Source organism: Marmota flaviventris, chromosome 3 (assembly GCF_047511675.1).
Source record: "Marmota flaviventris isolate mMarFla1 chromosome 3, mMarFla1.hap1, whole genome shotgun sequence".
In the NCBI taxonomy this organism is placed as follows: domain Eukaryota; kingdom Metazoa; phylum Chordata; class Mammalia; order Rodentia; family Sciuridae; genus Marmota; species Marmota flaviventris.
This window is the reverse complement of record NC_092500.1, coordinates 162,361,943-162,383,302: the sequence shown is the minus strand read 5'-3', so window position 1 is coordinate 162,383,302 and position 21,360 is coordinate 162,361,943. Positions and strand designations below refer to the sequence as shown.

Below are 21,360 nucleotides of genomic sequence, written 5' to 3'. Positions count from 1 at the left end.
AACCACATGGAGGCACACTTCTGTCACTCTGAATGAGAGCCAAAGAGCTGAATGCCCAACAGGCGGCTTGTGAATACATGTCCTTCCATGCAGAGTGTTCTTTAAACTAGGGTACACGAAGACTGCCTGAGTGTGGGGACCCAAGTAGTGTAAGGGAAGTCAAGTCCAGAAGCTCATCTTCAGTAAGCTCTTCTCCCTAAGATGGATCTACCTGTGATACTCTCATGTTCAAAGCTTGGGGCTGTTTTTCCTTCTTCAATTCTGCTTGACAGTTGCCTTCTGCCACTTAAGAAAGAAAAGTGAAAAAAGTGATTTAAGGTCTTCTTTGAGATTTTCTGAGCAATTTGACATTCATCTGGTAACTGGTTTCATCATCAGTTTTTAACCAGTACATTTTTCAAGCATGTTCTTTCTCTTATACTAATGCCAGAGTGGGGCACATTTAATTCTTCACTGGAAAACTGTCTTGCTCTAAAGATCTGCATGAACCAGTGTTGCATTTGAAGAAAGGGATATATGGTGTTGGTGCTATCCTCATTCTTGGTACAAATTCCACCATGGTCACTGTCAGTTTCACTGAAAGTAGAGGCTCTGTTGTTTCCTCCATACTTTTCAAAATGAATCAAAGACCACAGAGGAAAAAAAGTCCATTGAAATTTAGAAGGTAGCTTAACTAAAATTTATGAATTCCATCAACTATGCAAAATATGCTTCTGGGGAGACAGGCTCCTGGTTACACAATACTTGGTAATGGAGAAAAACCTCAGAGCCTGTGTGGGCTGTCAGTGACGGTGCTGAGCTTTGAATAAAATTGCATTTTATCATCATTGAAAAGCAATCAAAAGTGGGGAACAAAGGCTTAAAAGTAAATTTAGACCAAAATACCTTGATCTCTGTAATTTAAGCAGTTTACTTTGCTTTCTCATTCTTAAAAATGATGATCTTGAAATTTGAAGAATCGTTCTGTTCTGTTTGGTTATCTCTAGAGATATAAGATTGTTCTCTAGCTCTTGGGTTAAGTTGCAAAAATTTGAGTTGGAGAATAAATTGGTAAACTAATGAGGTGCAGTGATTTTTAACCACAGCTTCATCTCAGAGCTACATGGAAGCATTAGAAAATAATTTCTGTATAGATTCCTCACCTAGAAAGCTGGTTCAGTAGGTCTGGGGCAGAACATGGTAATCAATATTTTTAAAGCTCCATAACTGATTCTGGGGGTGTATGCTTATTCTTTCAAATGAGATCACGATGGTAAAAGACTGTTTTGTCTAAGGGCTGACCCTGGAATTATTTCTGAAAATCGACCTCTAACCTTTGTTTCTCAGATACATTTGCCTTTCACTTATGCTTCGGTGTATTACTTTCCTGTGGCTGCTGTAACGAATTGTCACGAGCTTGGCATCTAAAAAGAACAGTGATCCATTCTACCATGGTTTGGGGGCCTGAAGTCTGACAACATGCTGTCAAATGGGCTGTACACCTCTCGGGGCGAATCTGTTCCTGGCCTTTTCCACCTTCTGGCAGTTTCCAGCATACCGTGGCTCCTGTCTTGGTCACTCTGCTCTCTCTGTTCCTCTTCATGATGCCACCTTCTTCTCTGAATCTGTCCTGGCTGCCTTCTTATAAAGAGCCTTGCAACTGCATTTAGGGGCAACCCTGATATTCTCCCCATCTCAGGTTCTTTAATTTAATTACACGGCTCAAGTTTTTGTCATATAAGGTAATATTCCAAGGTTCCAGCGATTAGGCCCTGGACATCTCCTGGACCTCCATGCAGGTTATTGCCTCTCTGTATGTATCCACGTGTGCTGCTGTAGCACCTCTCTCCACCTGTCCCCAACTACCATGCCACATTGGTGACACACCCTCCCTCTTGGGCTAGGCCGGATGACTTATCTCCAGCTGTATGAAGGGTTATTTACCTGAGCTGCAGTCCATACCCAGTTTTAGTCACTCAGGTGGCAAATACTTTGGGTCCTAAGTGGACTGAAATGTAGGATCATTGCAGCAAGCCCATCGACCTCACTCAACAAAAGCACATAAAGCATGTGTCCTAACATCAATGGCTCCTGTGAAAGCTCATCTTTGAAGAATAGAATCTTACAGTGACCAGCATGATCCGAGTCAATTCTAAGAGGCACAAGCCCGTTTTCCTTCACAGCATGGGCCTTCACTTAGCCAGGCACACACAGTACTGCCAAGTGTGGTCTCAGGAGGAGACAACGTAGTTAGTTGATAGCAAGCATGAAGAGCCCGGCCGGGGCTGCAGCTCAGGCAGGGTAGCATGCATGCTTTGTGTGCTCAAGGTTCTAGTTTCAGTCCCCGGCACCAAAAAAAAAAGTAGTTTGTGAGTCAGAGTTTGTGAAAACCAAGTATGGGACCTTGAGGATTTAATTCACGTTGGGCTTCATTTTCCTCATGTAAGGAAGTGTTTGTTTCATGAGCTCAGGCTCCTTTTAGCAGTTCCGTTGTGTTGTTCCTTCTCTTATTAGAAAGGAGAAGAGGAGCCAGTGTGCAGATGCATTTATAGAGAAGAGGTAAGAGGTTAAGGTGGCTTATAATGAAGTTAAATGGTGAATATCTAGTGGTATCAATTTGTGCTATTAATTTTTTCTAGTATGGTTGAATAGGTCACAAATTGGGGAAGTTTTGCAGTCCAGGAAGGTTTTGCGAATGGTTAGATCAACAGTATCCCACCCCTACCCCCATTAACAGTTTCCCCAGAGCCCTTGATTTCTGAGCTAGACCTAATCATAGTGCCTCATTACCTGGCTCACAGACTGGTTCTCAGAAGAACAGGTGCCTAAAACTACAACAGTGAGACACTCTATCTGGGAGTTTTCACACTGGAAAGAAAGAACTGTTTTCTCTTCTTGAGAGAGAGAGGATGTGGACAGGCATTGCTTGTAGTGGACACTTTTCTTGTGTTACAGAGAAACAAGGACAAGACCTGTCTGGGGTGGGAAGAAGAAAGAGGTCTTTGAATTCCTGTATTCCTAAGGCTAGCTCCATCCATACCTTTCTATGATTTGGCTACATAAACTTTCAGGTTCCCCTTATCCCTAGTTTTGGTATCTGTCACTTGAAACTAAAACAAACAAACAAACAAACAAGAAACCTTGATTCGTACACAGGATGTCAGTGTAAAGAAGTCAGGGTAGGATTAGTTAAGAGTTACATGTTTTCAGATACAACAGATAACATAACAAAAAAGTTGAAGATAAAGGTTGAGTATCCATCATCCAAAATGCTTAGACCAGACGTATTTCAGATTTTTAATTTTTTCACATGTTGGAACATTTGCATAGGCATAATAGGATATCTTGAGGGGGGACTCTAGTCTAAACATGGAATTTGTTCTCTATACACTAATCACATAGACTAAAGGTAAATTTATACAGTGTTTTAAAGTTTTGTGTATGACATGAACCAAATTTAGTGGTATGGAATTTACCTTTTTGTGGTATCAAAAAGGTCCCAATTTTGGAGCATTTCAAATTTCAGAGTATTTTGGATTTGGAATTTTTAGATTAGGTATGCTCAACCTGTGTTAACAAAACTGCTTGAAGTGATAGATCATATGGTGCATCATGGAGTCTAGGTTGACCGCTGGGTAGGAGGTAAAGAGCAGACATGGGCACTCGGTTTCTAACTGGGCTGGGCATAAAAGCATAGAACTTGTGAGCCAGGTCTGGAAGTTTTAACTGCTTTTGTAAACCATCTTCCTTTTATTAATAACACTAATGGCTCATGATAAAACACTACAGAGAATCAGGAAAATACCTTTCTGATTTTGTAATTATAAAGGATCGGGTAGCATCTACCTTTTTAGATTTGGCATGCTACAATAAAAAAAAAATTATTATAAACCCAGGGTGAGGACTTGACCTACAAGTCTGATGACAGGTCTGATGAATTTAATGAGTGACTTTTCATGAGATTTTTGTCGAGTTCCATTTCTTGTAAAGCAAATACCCTCAAGTGCAAAACAATTTGAAAAGAAACTGTTGAAAGGAAGAATTGAATGTATTAGAAAATCTTTAGATGCTCAGATATAATTTTCCATCTACCTTTATAATCAGCTTTAAAAAGATCTTTGCCACCTGGTGAATTACTCTGCGCAATATTGAGTATGCTAGGAGATAAAGAGCCTTCAGTGATCTTTCTCTTTTCAATTGCAGTTTCCCAGCCCACTATTACTGGTGGGTTCAAAATGGCTCAGACAAGTAATAGAATCCATTTAAAAGGCATTTGTCCAGCAAAGTCCTGAGACACTCTGCACCTCCTAAGTGTTCATCTTCAGGAGACATGAGCTATGTCATAGGCTTTTGGAGTCCTTTAGTAAATTTCAAGTTTTTCAAACAGAACATCTAATTTATAGTGTGTTCTTTGCACTTTAATTTATCCTTTGTTTTAATTTGTAGTTCTCTCATTGTCTGAAGACATACTTTACCATGTCCTAATAAGGATAAAATGTGTCCTGATTAGTATTCACTATCACATTAGTCAGTAAACTATTATGCCATACTGGAGAACTTCCACATTACCTGTCAAAATAGTGTTTAAGGATACATGTTTTGAGTCTTAAGTAATAGAAAATATATAACTTTCTGTACTAGATTTGGAAGTGTTTTGATGAAAAAGGAATTCAATACTTACGTGCAGTCTTTCTGCACGCAGACACTGGGATGAGACATATTAAGAGGGAGAAGATAGGAATTCAAGGCATTTCTACCACTGCTCTGCTGGTAGGCAGGTTCTGAATCCCGCCTTTCCTTGTGTAAAAGAGGATCTGTATGGCATCTAATTCCTTCTTTTTTTCCTAATTCAAAGTCTTTGCAAAACCTTCAAGCTGTAATAGGTCCAAGTCCTTTAAGGAAAAAAATGTTCCAGTGTAATAATAATATTATACATAAAGTTCTTTTCAGTTTAATTTGCTGTTGTGGTTTTATATCTTAGAAATACACTTGTTTTATCTTTGTAATATCTCATTCAAAATTTAAAGCATTTTTTCCAGGTAGTCGTTGTAATGGAATAAGTTGATTTATAAGGATTTTATATGTAATGCTGGGGCTAGGAGAATCGGGGAAGCAGTCTTAGGCTGACTTGACTGTGTTCTTATTGTTACCAAGACCCTAGGAAGCTTTCTGTTCCCTCCACCACCACACACGGGAACCAGTATAATACTTCACTGTAAAGCAGAATTATGACATTAGAACAATAAGAACTGCTTAAGTCATTGGTATTGAAATACATTTCCATATCTGGCTTCAGCCCCCTTCCATGCATCTTATCTAGATGCCATGAAGTCTTCCATAGGTAAAAAAAGAACCTGAGTACCACCAATATTTGTCTAAATTAATGAAACTGTAAGTTAATTTAATGAATGAGTTTAATTTTAATCACATCTAATTTTACTTTATAATACATAGGGTTGTCTTATTTTTTTTTAAATATATATATTTTTTTTAGTTGTAGTTGGACATAATACCTTTATTTTTATGTGGTGCTGAGGATCGAACCCAGGGCGCCTTGCACGGGTAGGCGAACGCTCTACTGCTGAGCCACAACCCTAGCCAGGTAGTCTTTATTTATAAAAGACATTTTCTAGTTGTGAAAGTGTTTCATAAAACTCTGCTCACTTTGCACTTGTTTGCCCCACTTATTTCTTCCTCACCTTCCCAGAGCGTTGGCAAGGGGCTCCAGGCCCTCCTGTTCAGATGGTCAGACTGGGAAGGTGTGAATGAGTTACTTGCAGACTCAGTAAAGCTTTGGTCATGTGCTGAATTCAGAATATGGAACAGAATGAAAACAATAATTCAATCTTATTTTTTCTCTTTACAGGCTCTGTACAACTCAATCAAGAATGAGAAGCTGGAATGGGCAGTGTAAGTATGCTGGATGGATGTCAACCTTTTAATAATGAACAACTCCCTTTATTTCCTACTTTCTGTCTTCATGCCTCGGAGGTGATTTCAGAGGGACATTAAATATGTATTGTCAGCTCTTATTTTACACTAAGTGTCTTAACTACTTGTGTAAAACCTTAGTGAACAATGAGTGTGGATTTTTCTTGTTTGTTTTTCCTCTTGGCATGCAGAATGCTTTTGCTTTAATCTGGTTGCTCTGTGAACAATTTTATTTACGTGTATGTACATGTAACACATATACACACTTTTTTTTTTTTTTTTTGCAGTCCCGGGAATTGAACCCAGGGCCTCGCACATACTAGGCAGGTACTCTACCACTAAGCTATATTCCCAGCCCCAATTCATTGTATTGTTAATGTGTCCTTTAAAAATAGCATTCTGAAAAAAAATTTGATAAAGTTGTATTTATTTCAAAACCCAATACACATGATTTGGGTGCACTACTTAATTTTAGTTCTCTCCTTCCTATCATCATAAATCAAACCTTTCTAATCCTATTTCCTATGAAACTATCATACAAGGACATGGATAGATACTAACCATAAAAAGAAAAGCAGTCTCTGGATAGATAAGCTTGAGAAGCTATGAACTAAATAAAGGTAAAAATTTTTTTAGCTTAAAACCTTTCAGGAGGCTTATACAGTGCCATTGTATATTATCAAGAGAAATGAAGTTTCTATGTTTCCTGAATCTATTTGACAGTAAAATTGTAGTGTTTCAAGGTACCCATTTTGGAAATTAGTACCACAGTAAGTTAGCTTTACATAAATTGACAATACTGCTTTTTAAAAATATTTTTTAGACGTTGATGGACTTTTATTTTATTCATTTATTTATATATGGTGCTGAGAATCGAAGCCAGTGCCTCACACATGCTAGCCAAGCACTTTACCTTTGAGCCACAACTCTAGCCCAGACAATACCTCTCTTTTTAAATTTTCACTAATCAATACAACAGTTGAAAAAATATTGTTAAAAATTGTTATGAAAGAATCTTCACTAAATCTTTGATCAAATATTGAGATATTATGTCAAAATATGTTTTAATATGAGCTTAATGCAAATTTTATTTTTTATTTCCACTAATGGAGTGTGTGTGTGTGTGTGTGTGTGTGTGTATGTATGTGTGTGATTTTTTTTTTTTTTTAAACCAAGTGGCTTAGCAATCTATAGTGAAGTCAGCTTTATAGAATCCTAACTTGGAAGATGAATCTTGTTTTTCACATGTACTTTGGGGGAAAGTGGTTTAGCAGATAACTAGTCTCATATTTAATATGCTAGAGTTAATTTTTAAAAAAGTAAAGCTGCTCAAATTAAGTTTCTACTAACTGCAAAGTTCTATGGTACTGTTTTAAATTAAGGAGTCAAAGTTTAAGACTTGTATATTTGCATATATATATAAATGGCTTATATGTCTGTGTGTTCATACATGATGAGTCTCATTTAAAGACAGTGTGCCATTTCAAGGAAAGCTCAAGACAATTAAGAATCTATGGTACAAAATCCAAGGTAATAATTATTTTGGATTTATATCTCATAGTTGAATGTATGTTTCCTAGAAAAATTCTGTGCATGACATATGTAGAATCTTGCTGAAATGCTGAAGGCATATCCTGATCTATGCAGAATATACTCTCTAGAGAAAATTCATAAAAATGAAGTAATTGTAAATATATTCACACTGGACAAGAGAATATTTTGAGGATGATTTTACAAAATTATTTTACAAAGCAAATATTATGCTCCCGAGAACCTGCTTTCTAAATCTTGTTTTTTTTAACACATCAGATTTGTTTCTATATGTTTCTATATATATGAATTTTATTCATATATTTATGTACAGTTGGGACGTGGTGCAAGAAAGTTTTATCTTGAGTCCTATCCAAGAGGGCGAGAGATGGATGATAGTGTATGCAAGAGCTGAATTCTTCTGTGTCCTTTTGTCAAGTCAGCAGAGCATTTTGTTCAGGAACCCAGGTTTCAGAGTCAGATAAAGTTGAGTTTGAGTTCTAGCTTTGCCATGTACTAGTTGGGTCACAGGCCAAGTAAGCTTGGGGCCTCAGTTTCCCATTCTGTAAGATAGATGGAGCAGTTATTGAGCTTAATGTAACCAAAAGTGTAGTAGGGTCTTTTTTTTTTTCCTAATACTCCAATTGATAGTCATAATATCCTACCTAATGCTGTAGCTTTTAAAGCCCCAGTTTCTATTTCTTAAATTTCTCATTCATATGCCTGTACATATACTACATTCTTATGCTTTTAAAGAATACAATAAGGCACTGTAGTAGTAAAATAAAGGGATTAGATTAAATGATCACAAGTGTCCTTCCCAGTTCCAAAGTTCTGAATTTTATTATACATAGCACTTTCCTCAACTGAGGTCCTATGGAAACAGCATTGAAGTATCTGATGGAGATAAAACAGTCTGTGGTTCAGATGAGCCTGTTACTGAAAAGCTTGTCCTTGTCCCCAGGGCCAATCCAATTACAAGGGTGTGGTTTTGAAAAAAGACTAAAGAAGCCTTATTGCTTTGCTAAGAAAGAAGAAATACAGGGTTACTCCTCTCCCAAAGGACCTCTCCAACCACTTTTTCCTCCAACTCATTTTTCACCTAGAACCAATTAATGTTGGTACCAGTGCTTAGACATGTCTTCTTTCAATATAGTCTCTTTCTTAACAATCTCATTCATTCTTGAAACTTCATTTGCCATCTCTATAAAAGATCTCCAAGGTAAAAATTCTGATTCTGTTCATCAAGGGAATGGAGGATCTATAAAGCTCTAATAAATAAATTAATATACAAATAGGAGGTTCAAAGGCTGCATTCCAAGGGTTCCCTGTCAGGGGAGGGTGCCGGGTTTCTGTTCTCACGACTAAAAGGCTCAGGGGTCACTCTAGTTAAACTGGGCTAACTGGGCTGCACGAAATAACCACACAAGAGACACAAATACCTTTTTCTTTGGGGTTGCTGTGACGGCTCCTCTGACCTTAAGGGTCCACAGAAAGAGAGAGAGCACGCGCTGACCCCTTTTATTGAGGAGAAGCTATTCAAATGAGGCAAGGGGTCAGGTTTCAGGGGGCTGAGTCTATCTTCATGATGTCCACTGTCAGCAGGTTGACTGACACCTGGGTAGGCCACACCCAAGGGCACAGTAAGAGGAGGGGACACACACAAGGCACTTCCATGGAAGATTCTATCCTAAACAGGGCAAGGGGTTATATTACAAAGGAACAGGTGATCATAGCTTCACCCGTGGGGCTGTAGCAAGACACACCCATTTCTGTGACTGAGCGCCTCAGCACCCAGCTGGGGAGTGTAACTCAGTCACAGGAAGGTTGGCCTTCCACAGGAGGGTATGTGTGGGGGGTATTTTACTTGTTAATTTGGGAAATAGTAATTTCTTAGATCTTCTGGAGACATCTTTGAAGTCTAAATTATTTAATTCCTATGCTGAGTTGTATGCCCAGAGACAGATAACTCTGCCTAGGACAGGGGAAAATGGTAATCCTGTTTGCCCCTGAGATTAGGGAGGGGAAGAGAAAGAACACTTCCATTTTAAAAATAAGCCACATTGGCAGAGCAACAGGGCTGTTTTCATAGAATAAAGTGGACCACTGCTACAAGCAAAAGTTACACAGATTTCTTTTTTCCCAGCTGATTTGGCCTTTAACAATCTGATGTGTATTTTAAATTTTGACCAGAGATGAAGGGCTAGTCTAGTCCCTCTGCTTTATAAATCACCGGGTCTGCTTTGATCACAAAGCACTTTTTAACATTCACTAAAATTAGTGGTCTCTAGAACACACTTTAGAGGACACTGCTGTTCAGTTTATGTGCTCTATCAGGAGCTGTGCTTTTTCCTTTTTAAACTTGTATGTGCATGGATATTGTCATAATACTGTGCTCTTCAGTTCTCCTAGGACCTTTCCAACCATTCTTCCTCCAACTCATTTTCCACCTAGAACCCATTAATGTTGGTACCAGTGCTTAGACGTGTCTTCTTTCCATATAGTCTCTTTCTTAATAATCTCATTCATTCCTGAAACTTCATCTGCCATCTCTATAAAAGATCTCCAAGATAAAAATTCCACTCTGACCTCTTCCCCATGTTTCAGTTCAATATATGCATTTTCCATGGGACACTTCTGCCAGCACTTAGCAGTCATCATCTGTCTCCCACCTTTGTTGTAGGTTCTCCATTCCAGGTAGCCACAGAGTAGTGCTTACCTGGATTTTAGCCCCTGTCCTCTTTGATTCCACTCACTCTTCACTCCTGAAGTGGCTGCAGTGCACATCCCATCCCCTTCTCCTCCTCCTCCTCCTCCTCCTCCTCCTCCTCCTCCTCCTCCTCCTCCTGGGATTTATACTTTTTCCCTGTTAACCCAGTCTCTTTCCCTTAACCCATTTGAAACATCCCTGTGTGGTAAACTTCAGTTAGTCCCTGTGCACTTGGCCTGTAATCTCATTTGTTCCTCATTATTGTCTTCATGCTGTTCTCATTTCAACCCGGCTACCATTAGATACAGTTCTCTGTGCTTGTCCTATGGCTTCCTGGTCATTTCCGTGGAGTGACCTTTACTTGCCATCTGTATCTGCCCTACCTTACAGCCCAGTTTAGGTAACACCCATTCCTTGAAGTCTTGCCTGATCTTGCCAATTAGAAATCATCTCAGTCCTTAAAGGTCCATTTTACTTTATTTGATGACACCATCAGTTTTACTTCCCATTATAATTCTTTATCATAAGGTATCATCAGACTGTAAGTTTTTTAATTGACACATGTGTATCATTTCCTTAATCTCCTTTGCCTCAGATATGTAATGAAGATCCATGATTGTCTATAGAAAAGATTAGGTGTGTAGCTCAGTGTGTGAGCACAAGACCCTGGTTTTAATCCCCAGCATGGGGATTGGGAGTATAGAAAGTCCATTAATAATACTCAAAGATTGCATTCTTGAAAGATAAGTCAACAAGTGTATAGTTTAGAATATGGTTACAGGAAAGATGGCGCTGTAGCAAAAATATGTAGGATAAAATGTATTTGCATGGAAAGTATCTTGATGTTGACTTTAGAACCTTTGATAAAGTGAATTATAGAGCCATGGAATATTTTAACTAGCGGGACCATCTAGTGGACTTTAGTTCATTGGCTTACTAGCTGGGTTCCGTGGATCCTGGGGATTCCGGGGAAGATGTCTCAGGGTCCTCTCTAGTTGTGAGTGAGGAGAAGGGAAAAGAGGAGAGGGTCCCAGTTCTGCATCCTCCAAATCATGTCTGTTTCAACTGACCAACACAGTTCCACTTTTACCTTTTTAAAAATACCTAATTTAAGTTTCATTTAATATTAGAAAAGTATTGATCTAATCCAGTGTCCTCATTTCATATGTGAGGAAAAGTGAAATCAAGAAACATTCACCTGGCCCAAAGATGTACTACTAGTGGCAGCAAAGGATTTGTCTCCCTGGTGTTGTAGCTCCCCAAGGCTGTGCCTTGTTGCCTGGTTCTGTAGCCACATAGTAGTATACAGGCTTTGAAGAGTAGTGATGGTACCTGGATTGTGCCAGCTTTTGATATAGAGCAAACCAGAGGTTTTTACCAGTTTATCAGTCTTACTAACTGCTCATGGAATTACAAGTGTTTTCCCCCAGGAAAGTTAGGAGTAAGGATCTTGAATTCATCCTGGGTCCCAGCATTGTGCCCCTGATACAGGTGTGAGTAGTTCCTTCTGTGCCTAACGAGAACACAGCCTGAGAGGAGGGGAAGAACGATACAAAGACAAAAACATGAAGTTGTGGTGATAGTGCAGTGAGTCCCCTGACTAGCAAGAGGGCCTGGCTACATGGGGTAGGACATGCACCAGTTCTCTAAGTCCCTTTGCACCATGGTTCATTGTTCATGAAGCAGCTGTTGAACTACATTCAACTAGTATGTTGTGAATTAGGGGAGAACAAAAGTGTAAATAGCATTAAGGCATTTTCCTTGGAATTAAGGTAACATAAGTAGATAACATAGATTAAAAAACAACAACAAAATGCTGAATAATTACTCTGATTGGATGGGGGAGGATAAGGTAAATAAAATATGAGCTTATAACTTTGGTTAGAGTTGTTTCAAATTTAGCTGAATTTTCAAAAAATGGGAAAGTACAATAAATGCAGTATTATTATTCTTTAGGTAAGTTAGTGAACATCTTACCTTTTGACCTCCATGTTTATTGCTGTTATACTACAACAACAAACAGTATTTAAAGTCTACAAGGAATTTCCCTTACTGTGGTTTTCAAAAAAACAACAATAATGGAAATTCATGTATCCAGGCTCACGTTAAGGCACAGTGAAGCTAGGTGTAGGCAGAGTCAGCCCAGGGGTCCCGCCTGTACTTGTGTCCTCTGGTGATTCCATTGTAGCTGTGCTGATCTTGCTTATCGGTTTGCACATTTGCTCCTTTTAACTCTGAACAAGCATTTTACAACCTTGCTTCACAGATTAATCTTTACTATTTTATATTGCCCTGCAACTCATTTTGTACCAAGAGCATTTTAAAACCCTTGTGGCCTTTGCTTCTAAATTAAACTGTTTCCTGTCTGCCCACAGTGAATTGTCCTGGTTAATTTGGCCTGGTGGTAGCACACTAGGCTCTCTCTATCCCTCTGATCATGCATTAACAGTAGCCTTCAGCTTTCAAAGTATGATTCTGAGCTATCGGTGGTTTGATGCTTGGCATCTTTGTCGTTTCTCTGTTGGGAATTTTAATCATGGCTGGTCTTTTCAGGAAACCAGAGCTGCCCATGTAGTGGCTGATTCCCTGCCATCAGGAAGTAGAAAAAACATCAGAGATTTCCTCTGCTTCTTTTGGCCGAGAATGTGTATTGGTCTATGTTGTAGGGGAGTTTTAGGGCAGTGGAGTAACTTGTTCTCATTCAGTGCAAGGGGTCTGAATTTGACATTACTATCTGCTTCCAAACTCTTCTTGCTGTGTGATTTCTGAAAAAGTCTTTTTCCAAAAAAAAAGATTCCTTTGCATAGTTTACTTAGTATTGATTTTAATTGTATTTTCAGAAATAATACATATTAATTACATTGCAATCTCAGTTATTGCTCTTGGAAAGTGGTCTTCCAGGGGGGACAAGTGGTTTTATTTCCATCCAACAGTTTTGTTTTTTATTTAGACTGGTTATGATATGCTACCTTCTATTTGTGCCTTCCTTGTAACTTAATATGTTGCCTACTATTTAAGCTCTTTTTTTTCCTTGTTCTTTCCTTCTGATTATTCTTCATTAAAAAAAAAAAATTCTAACATTATAATCATCCAGCCAAAAAAGGTGAAATTCCTTGTGTGTACTTTTTAGGTTTGGCCTTATAGCCTAAAGAAAAGTATGTGTGTCATTTTTTTACCTCAAGGTAGAATTATTTTATTTATATACACACAAAAATAAATAAAACAAAACCAGATACCTCATGGTAATTTCCTTTTTTAAATTAGTTACATTAAATAATGCCCTGGTGAATCTAGATATATGAAATTGCTTAATCAGAATTGTGTATCTCAGTAGTAAATGAAGGAAAACTATCTAAACAGTTTGGACCAGGACTTAAGTGAGTATACTATAGCAAAAGTAAGTCTCATTTTTAAATTTCAAAATAATCATCTGTAAGGGATGGGGATATAGCTCAGTTGGTAGAGTGCTTACCTTGTATGCACAAAGCCATGAGTTCAATCCCCAGCACCACCAAAAAATAAATAAAAATTTAAAAAAATCATCTGTAGGTTGGCCATATTGACTAATGAAAAAACTAGGGCAAAGAGAAGTTGTAGATAGAGAAGATTTAGTAAATTTATGAACAAATTTTAATTTGCGTATATGGGAAAAGAGATTAGGAGAGTTGGCATTAGGAGGTGTTGGTAAGAACTCAACAGGAAAAAGTAACAACTATAAAGAAGGAATATTCCTTCTCCAGCTCCCCATTTGGGTGCTCATGCTATTAAGCCATGCTTCCTTGGTATGTCTTCTGCCTCAGTGAAATACTGGAGTTAGATTGAATGTTCCCCCTATGGCTGCTCTGTTGGAACATCTCACATTCTACATTCTTGTAAAATAATAATTCTGATGTTAATATTTTACCACAAATCTAGAAGATAATATCTATGAAGATTAAGAGTAAATACATACACATGTAGTTTACATAGAGGATAATTATTGATTTGATTGATCTATAAATTTGGAGAAAATGCATTGAATATTAAAAAATAAAAGTAATGGGAAAATGTCATAATGATGAAAAATTGACCTTTGACTTGGAGATTTGAGCTGAAGAATTAATATTACTTAAAAATTTATTAGCTAGAAATCTTACTGGACATGGATCAATCTGCTGGATTTTGGTGTTTCCTTTAAAGGAAGAAAATTTTCAAGGTTTAGAATTAGAAAAAATTCCCTCATACAGTTCTGTAATTTTATTAAGAACCTGAATTATAGCTCACACTTAATATTTAATCTGTAAGTACTTGTTTCCTCAATGTAAAGTATGTTTTTCTTAAATATGCAGAACTCAGTCATACAAAAAACGGGAAAGATTGGCTACCCAGTTCTTTGCTTTGGGGAAAAAACCAAACACCTGACACATTATCTCGTTTATGTGTGAGTGAATCTCTCGGTGATGAGATTGAGGTAGACCTTAGAATGTTTAAAGATTTTATTATGAGAACAGTTTTAATATAAAGATGGTAGTGAACATGATGTACCTTACAAATATTTTTACTTTACAATATCTTCAACTTCAGAAGACACAGAGCACACTGGTTGGTGAGCAGATAGAATGTGGCTGTAATGTCGATAGCCTACTTGTCCTAAAGTAATTTTAGAATCACTGAGGTATAAATAATTTTGGAGACTGGCTATTAAGAAAGTCTGTTTCCTATTATGATCACATAGAATTTTATATCATCTGCATCATTTGTTAAGTCTTCAATGTTTGTTTAAGAATGATACAAGAAGAAAGACAACAGTTTCTCAATGACTTGGAATCATTCAATGACTAATATATTGCCTTGAATATTTTAGATAATATTTGGTTAGCTTTCACTGAGCATATGTGTATTTGTACACTTTAATATGCACATGTACATGCATTTTCAGAATGTAAGAAAAATTGAACTAGTCAGATTAATAATAATGAAGTTATTTCTATTCTGATATTAAGAAGTTTCCAGGGGCTGGGATTGTGGCTCAGTGATAGAGTGCTCGCCTAGCATGCTTGAGGCACTGGGTTCAATCCTCAGCACCACATAAAAATAAAAAATAAATAAATAAAGACAAGTAAATGAAAGTAAAATAAGATGTTAAAACAAACAAAAAAGTTTCCAGTAGATCTTTTGGAAACCCAGCATCTGGCTTGACCTCATTGTATTTCCAAAATTTTTTTTAAAAAACGTCTTCATATCCACAGTTGGTTTGTCTTGGTTTTGGAAGGCACACTAGACTTGTTATACAGCCAGACGCTTTATTTAGAAAGCCGAGTTATAAGCCTACATCCTCCTTACATCTGACAGCACTCTTCTTGGTGTTAAAGGGCTTAACATTTTTAATAATCTCCTTTTTACATTTAAAATACTTATGCCAAAATAAGAGGTTTCTATAAGATGTTATATTTTCAGCAGAATTTTAAAACTTAACTGCTTCCCCCCCACCACCCCCCCGCCCTTTTTTTGGGTAAGTGACAGAGACAGATCTATTTTAAACTCATCCTGCCTCCTGGCATAAAATGATGTGGTATGATAGGAACCTCATGATAAGTCAGCACTTTTTTTTTTTAATAAGTTTATGCTTCACCTCATTTTTCAACAATCATCTGATCATGAAATTGGAATGATAACCACTTAGTGTTCTACATTTAATCACCGTGTTATATTTATTGTTTTATTGAACTGTAATTTATATACCATAAAATTTGCCCTTATTCAAGTGTCCAATTCCATGTTTTTTTTAAAAAATACATTTAGAGTCATCTGCTTACCACAATCTATCATGTCATTTCCATCACCCCAAAAGCATTTTTAACTGCCACTCTTCCCTCCTTTCTGATTCTGCACCGATTTTTACATCTCTGTTGAGACACATATTACAATATTTCGTAACAAAATGTATGACCCATTATTCTGTGTATTTCCCCTGCTGGATTATGAGTTCCTTCAGGAGTCTTCACCATCATGATATCCCCACTGCCTAGCACACCTCCCGGAAGCTCAGAGCTTCTGATCACTGCTGAGCCAGCACTGAATATGCCCTGAGGGATGCTATTTCTAGGCTTTTCCTTCTTGGAAGAGAGCAGGGCTTGACCTCCTGCTGCTTGCCATGTTCCACAGGCATTCCTATGGGTGACAGAGTGCCTATAAAAAAATTTAAATTGGGGAGTACCCTCACCCCCGGAATCCTATAAGGTGTGACCACTTAAAGTAAGTTCTTACTTTCATAGGTTCTCTCACCTGGCTGGACCTTGGTATTCCACTGAGATGATAATACCTAGTCTTAGAGGTAAAGAACATTAAGTTACAAATGGGTCATGCTTGGAGAAGAGCAAGGTAGTTTGGCACCTGATTCATACCCCATTCCCTTTGATGTTTTTGGCTAAAAGAGAATGTACACAGAGCAAGTTTTGAGTCAAATGAATCAAGCATCACTTTTGTGACCCAAAGTGCAAAGTTCCCTCAGAAAGTTACGTTGGAGAATGTAGTGGGACCTGAGTGACCACTGGACCCCTTAACTCACCAACTTAACTCAATCAAGACTGAGAAACCAGAGCTAAAGGGGCAGAGGTGAGCCCTATTCCACCATGTTTGCCACACAGTAAGGCAACAGGGCAAGATTGCTTTGCCTGATATCAGCAAAGTGGGGGCCAGGCTAGAGTTCACCTAGTTTGTGAGTCACTCAAAAGTAGGTTAATGGGGCTACTGACTTCTGCTCCCTATGTAAGGAGCAAAGAACAGGAGCTGCTTTGTAGCCCTCCATCTACTCCCCCAAATGTCCTCAGTTTTATTGTTGTGAAGGGCTTGCATGCCATGTCTTGGAGTATACGCATTATGTTGAAGAGAAGAGGGCGTTTGGGTAGCATTTGGCCTAAACTTATATAGGCATAGGTTTCCGTTTGGCGTCAACTGCTGTAGAGAAACATGAGATTTCCTGATCTTTTTGTATGTTTATGCCTTGATCAGTATCTACAAAATCCTATGGTCATGGAATCCAATGGATTCAAGGCAACAGCGAGGATTCCAGAGACCTCTCTGCTCATCCTGGTCTCCCACTCCCTGGATAGGCCTTCACAGCCTGTGTTTGCTGACCTAGAGCAAGCCTTGATTTTGCATGTGAGGAAACTTAGACTTAAAGAGGTGCTATAGCTTCCCTTGGGCACAGTGGAGCTTGTTTGTAAACAAGTACTCAGACACAAATGTCTTGAGTTTTATTCTCTAGGGCATACCCCACTGCAGAAAGGATGAATTAATCAGAAGCAACAGTGGTACTGTGATATCTAAATGAGTTAGTGTCATATGGCTACCTTAACAAAAAATGTCATAAACTGGCTTTAAAAACATAATTATTGTCTCACAGCTCTAGAGGTAAAAGTCCAAGGTCAAGATGTGAGCAGGTTTGGTTCCTTCTGAGGGCTGTGAGGGTTATGTCTCCAGTTTCTGTGCTAGTGTCTGGTGGCTGCAGGGGTTCCTTGTTTTGGAGATGACATTCTCCCTGTGTTTTCTCCATATCCTTGTCCTTCTCTCTGTGTCCTACTCTCCACATTTCTCCTTTCATTAAGGACCTCTGTCATATTGGATTAGGGCCCACTCCAATGGGTCCATCATATTATTTCAGGTCCATCATATTATTTCCAGGTAAGGTCACATTTGTGCATAGTGGGGTTTAGAACTTCACTATCTTTGGTGGGTGATGCAGGCACAGTGCACAGTTCAACTAATTCCACCAAGAAAATCCAGAATTTAAAAAAAAGGAAAATGGGCAAGGTGGTGGATTCGGAATTCCAGATCTTTCTTGTTTCATGGAAACTAAGTAAATAATTAAGACTTTGAGTAAAATAAGTTCATCTAAACTGAAAACCAAAGATCTACAGTAACCAAGCAAACTTGAAATAAAAGCTATATTCAAAATAGTAGGAAATTTCATAGCAATGTTACCCTCCCTGGCATGGTTTGGCAAAGTCCAGAGGAAGAAGTCTAATCGTTGGTTGTTCCCTTCTTTAGATGGGGTTTAGAAAAGAGAACTTCACAGCATCCTGGCCCGTCTGTGTCATACTGAAGTGACATTTTCTTTTCTTTTTTTGCCCGACACTGAGAAAAGATGAGGAATGGCAGCATAATTTGATCTCAGAGTGGTGGAAGCCACAGAATACAGTAGTGATACCTTGACACTTTAAATATCAGATCTTGGGAGAGCAAGAGATTACAGGAACAGAAACACAGTAGAGCATCTAATGCCTCAGAAAGAAATCAGGATGAGACTCTGAGAACTTTAAAATCAAACATGGTACAGAAAGAACTCAAAGGGGTAGGGGGAAGCTAAGATAGCTTTTAACTCAGCTGAAGAAAAACAAAAAAATAAAGGATATCAGGGAAAAGATATGATTAAAGTGAGACTATGAGCAGACATAAATATTGTTTTAAAATAACCAAGCAAATTCTGGTTGGAAGTCAACACTAATCTTAGCAAGTGAAAATCTGAACAGACTGAAAAATCAATAACTCTCTAGATTAATTGGAGAAGTGAAGTCTCAGAGCAAGCCATTTCCCCCAAAATTGGACAGAAGGACTGTTGAATAAAAAAAGAATTGCAACTTGGTGAACTGAAAATTCCCAAGCAGAATCCAGCATGGAAAATTCTAGTATGATAGGAAAACTGACTATAATTGACAAATTTCTGGCTCATATCAGTCAAGTGTGAAAGGTGGAAACTCCAGGGGGACCCAATTGCAGGCATGGGGTGGAGCACATTTACTTCTAGGAGCTCAATCAGTGCATCACAGTGAATACTGGAGAAAACTCCCAGGCTTCTGGCAGGGGTGGAGGAAAAGGAACATTTTTGAAGCACAGTTCAGCATTCCATTCTTGAGAAGGTCTCCCCTCAAGAGAAACTCTTTTACTAGAGCCTATTTAGTTTTCATAAAGCCTGGCTAATATGGGAAAGGAGAAATGCCTACCTGGCCTTGTTAGCTGCCTTCTCCAATCCAAGGGCATGAGGGGTGAAAATTGAGGGCACATGGAAGTTCACAGACACAGGCTCATTGAACACTGGGACCATCTCAAGGCGGTAGGGTGCTTCCCCTCCCCTCACACCTTCACCATATTCCCAAAGGCCTAGTCACCAAAGACATACTAATGAGGAGAAAACACAGTTTGCACAGGCAGAACAAGCATGAGAATCAGAATCAGATATTGCAGGGATGTTGGAGTTATCAGAGCAAGAATTTAAAACAGCTCTGATGAAGATGTTGAGAACTCTAGTGGATAAAGTAAACAGCATTTAAGAACAGAGAGAAGTAAGCAAAGAGATAAAAACTCTAAGAAAAGCTACATATAAAAATGCTTGCAGATACAAGCAGTATCTTTGATGGATTTGTGAGGATATACTGCATGTATATGAGGAAAGAATTCGAACTTGAGAAGACATCAATAGAACCTTCCAAAATGGAAAAACAAAGAGGAAAAAGACCAGAAACTTAGAGGAAGAACAGAGTAACAGAATATCTGAGAAACAGCCCAAATAGAGAAAGTGTGCAACTGCTTGGTATTATCAGAAGAAAGACCATAAGACAATGAAAAAGAAGTATTTGAAGCCATAAATGGTTCAGGCAACAAACCTGAGGTCGCTCAGAAAACACTAAGAATAATAAATGCAAATGAAAAAAAAAGATAAAAAGAAAATCTTGAAATTAGCCACAAAGGAAAAACATCTAAGCAGGGGCAATTTTGAATAAAAAAAGAATTGCAACTTGGTGAACTGAAAATTCACAGAAACCTATTTTAAATATAAATGTGTGTATAAATTAAAAGTAAGCATATAGAGTAAGACATATTATGTTAACAATAATCAAAAGAAGATGAGAGTTGCTATATTAATTTCTGTCAGAAATTAATAAAGGATAAAACGGTATTGGATTAGTAAAGGATTTGGTTCTCCAAGAAAGCTTAGCAATCTTTAAAGTACGTGCATTTAACAATAGTGTCAAAGTGTGTGAGGCAAAAACTGATAGACTTCAAAAACCCTCTATAAGAATTGACAGATCCAGCAGGCAAATAATAAGAAAATTGTTAAATTAGTCAGCACCGTCAGTCAACTGTACATAATTGACATTACAGATGACATTATCCAATAACAACAGAATACATATTCTTCTCAAGGTCATATGGAATATTCACCAAAATAGATCATTACGTTCTGGGCCATAAAATATACCCTCAACAAATTTTAAAAATAACATACAGTATGTGCACTCAGGGCATTGTGGAATTTAACTACAAATTAACAACAGAAAGACATCTGGAAAATTCCCCAAATACTTGAGCATTATATAGAACTTCTAAATAATAGGTGAAAGAAGAACTCTAAAGACAAATTTTTAGACATTTTTATCTAGATGAAAATGGAAATCAATTTACTATAATTTGTGGGATACAGGGGAAAACTGTAAATGCTTAATTTCATAGCATTTAATGCATGTAGTACAAAAGAAGGATGATCTCAAATCAACAAGCTAAGTTCCCACCTTTGGAAACTAAAAAAGAGGAGCAATTTAAATCCAAAGTAAATACAAAAAGAAGAAGAAATAAAAATTGGGGCAGAAATCAATGAAATTGAAAACAGAGAATTAAAGGAGTTAATCAACAAAACCAAAAGCCAGTTCTTTGAAAAGATCAATGAAATTAATAATCTCTAGTTATGTTAACTAAAATAAAAAGATTGAAGACCTAAATTACTAATATCAGACATGAAATGGAGGGATGGATAGAACTACAGATCCTCTAACATCGAAAGTATGGTAAAGGGATATTATACACAACTCTATGCCGAAAGGTTTGATAATCAACATGGAATGAAACAATTTCTTAAAAGATATCCTTAGCCAAAACTCACACAAAAACAAACAGAACATTTAATTAGGCCTGTATCTATTAAAGTGATAGAATCGGTAATTAATAGTCTTCCCAACTAGCACCATACCCAGTTGGTTTTACTGGTAAATTCTACCAAACTGTTTTGGACACATTTTTACCAATTCTGTATATTTTAGGACGTAGAAACAAGGGGAATATATCTCAACTCATTCTAATAGAATTGCTATAATAACCAAATGAAACACATTAAAAGAAAGGAAAATTATAGTCCAGTATCTCTCATAGTTGAAAAACCCTTAATGAAATTTAGCAGA

General features: G+C 37.7%; 1 protein-coding gene across 4 annotated transcripts in view; it reads left to right on the top strand.

The window, feature by feature from the left end:
• Nucleotides 1–21,360, top strand: part of Psd3 (pleckstrin and Sec7 domain containing 3) — a 468,534-nt gene that overhangs the window by 340,868 nt on the left and 106,306 nt on the right. For all 4 annotated transcript variants that reach the window (XM_071610547.1, XM_071610548.1, XM_071610549.1 and 1 more), the window contains one exon: nt 5,846–5,889. In XM_071610547.1, the coding sequence (XP_071466648.1) occupies nt 5,846–5,889 (44 nt within the window). The remainder of the gene's footprint in view (nt 1–5,845; nt 5,890–21,360) is intronic.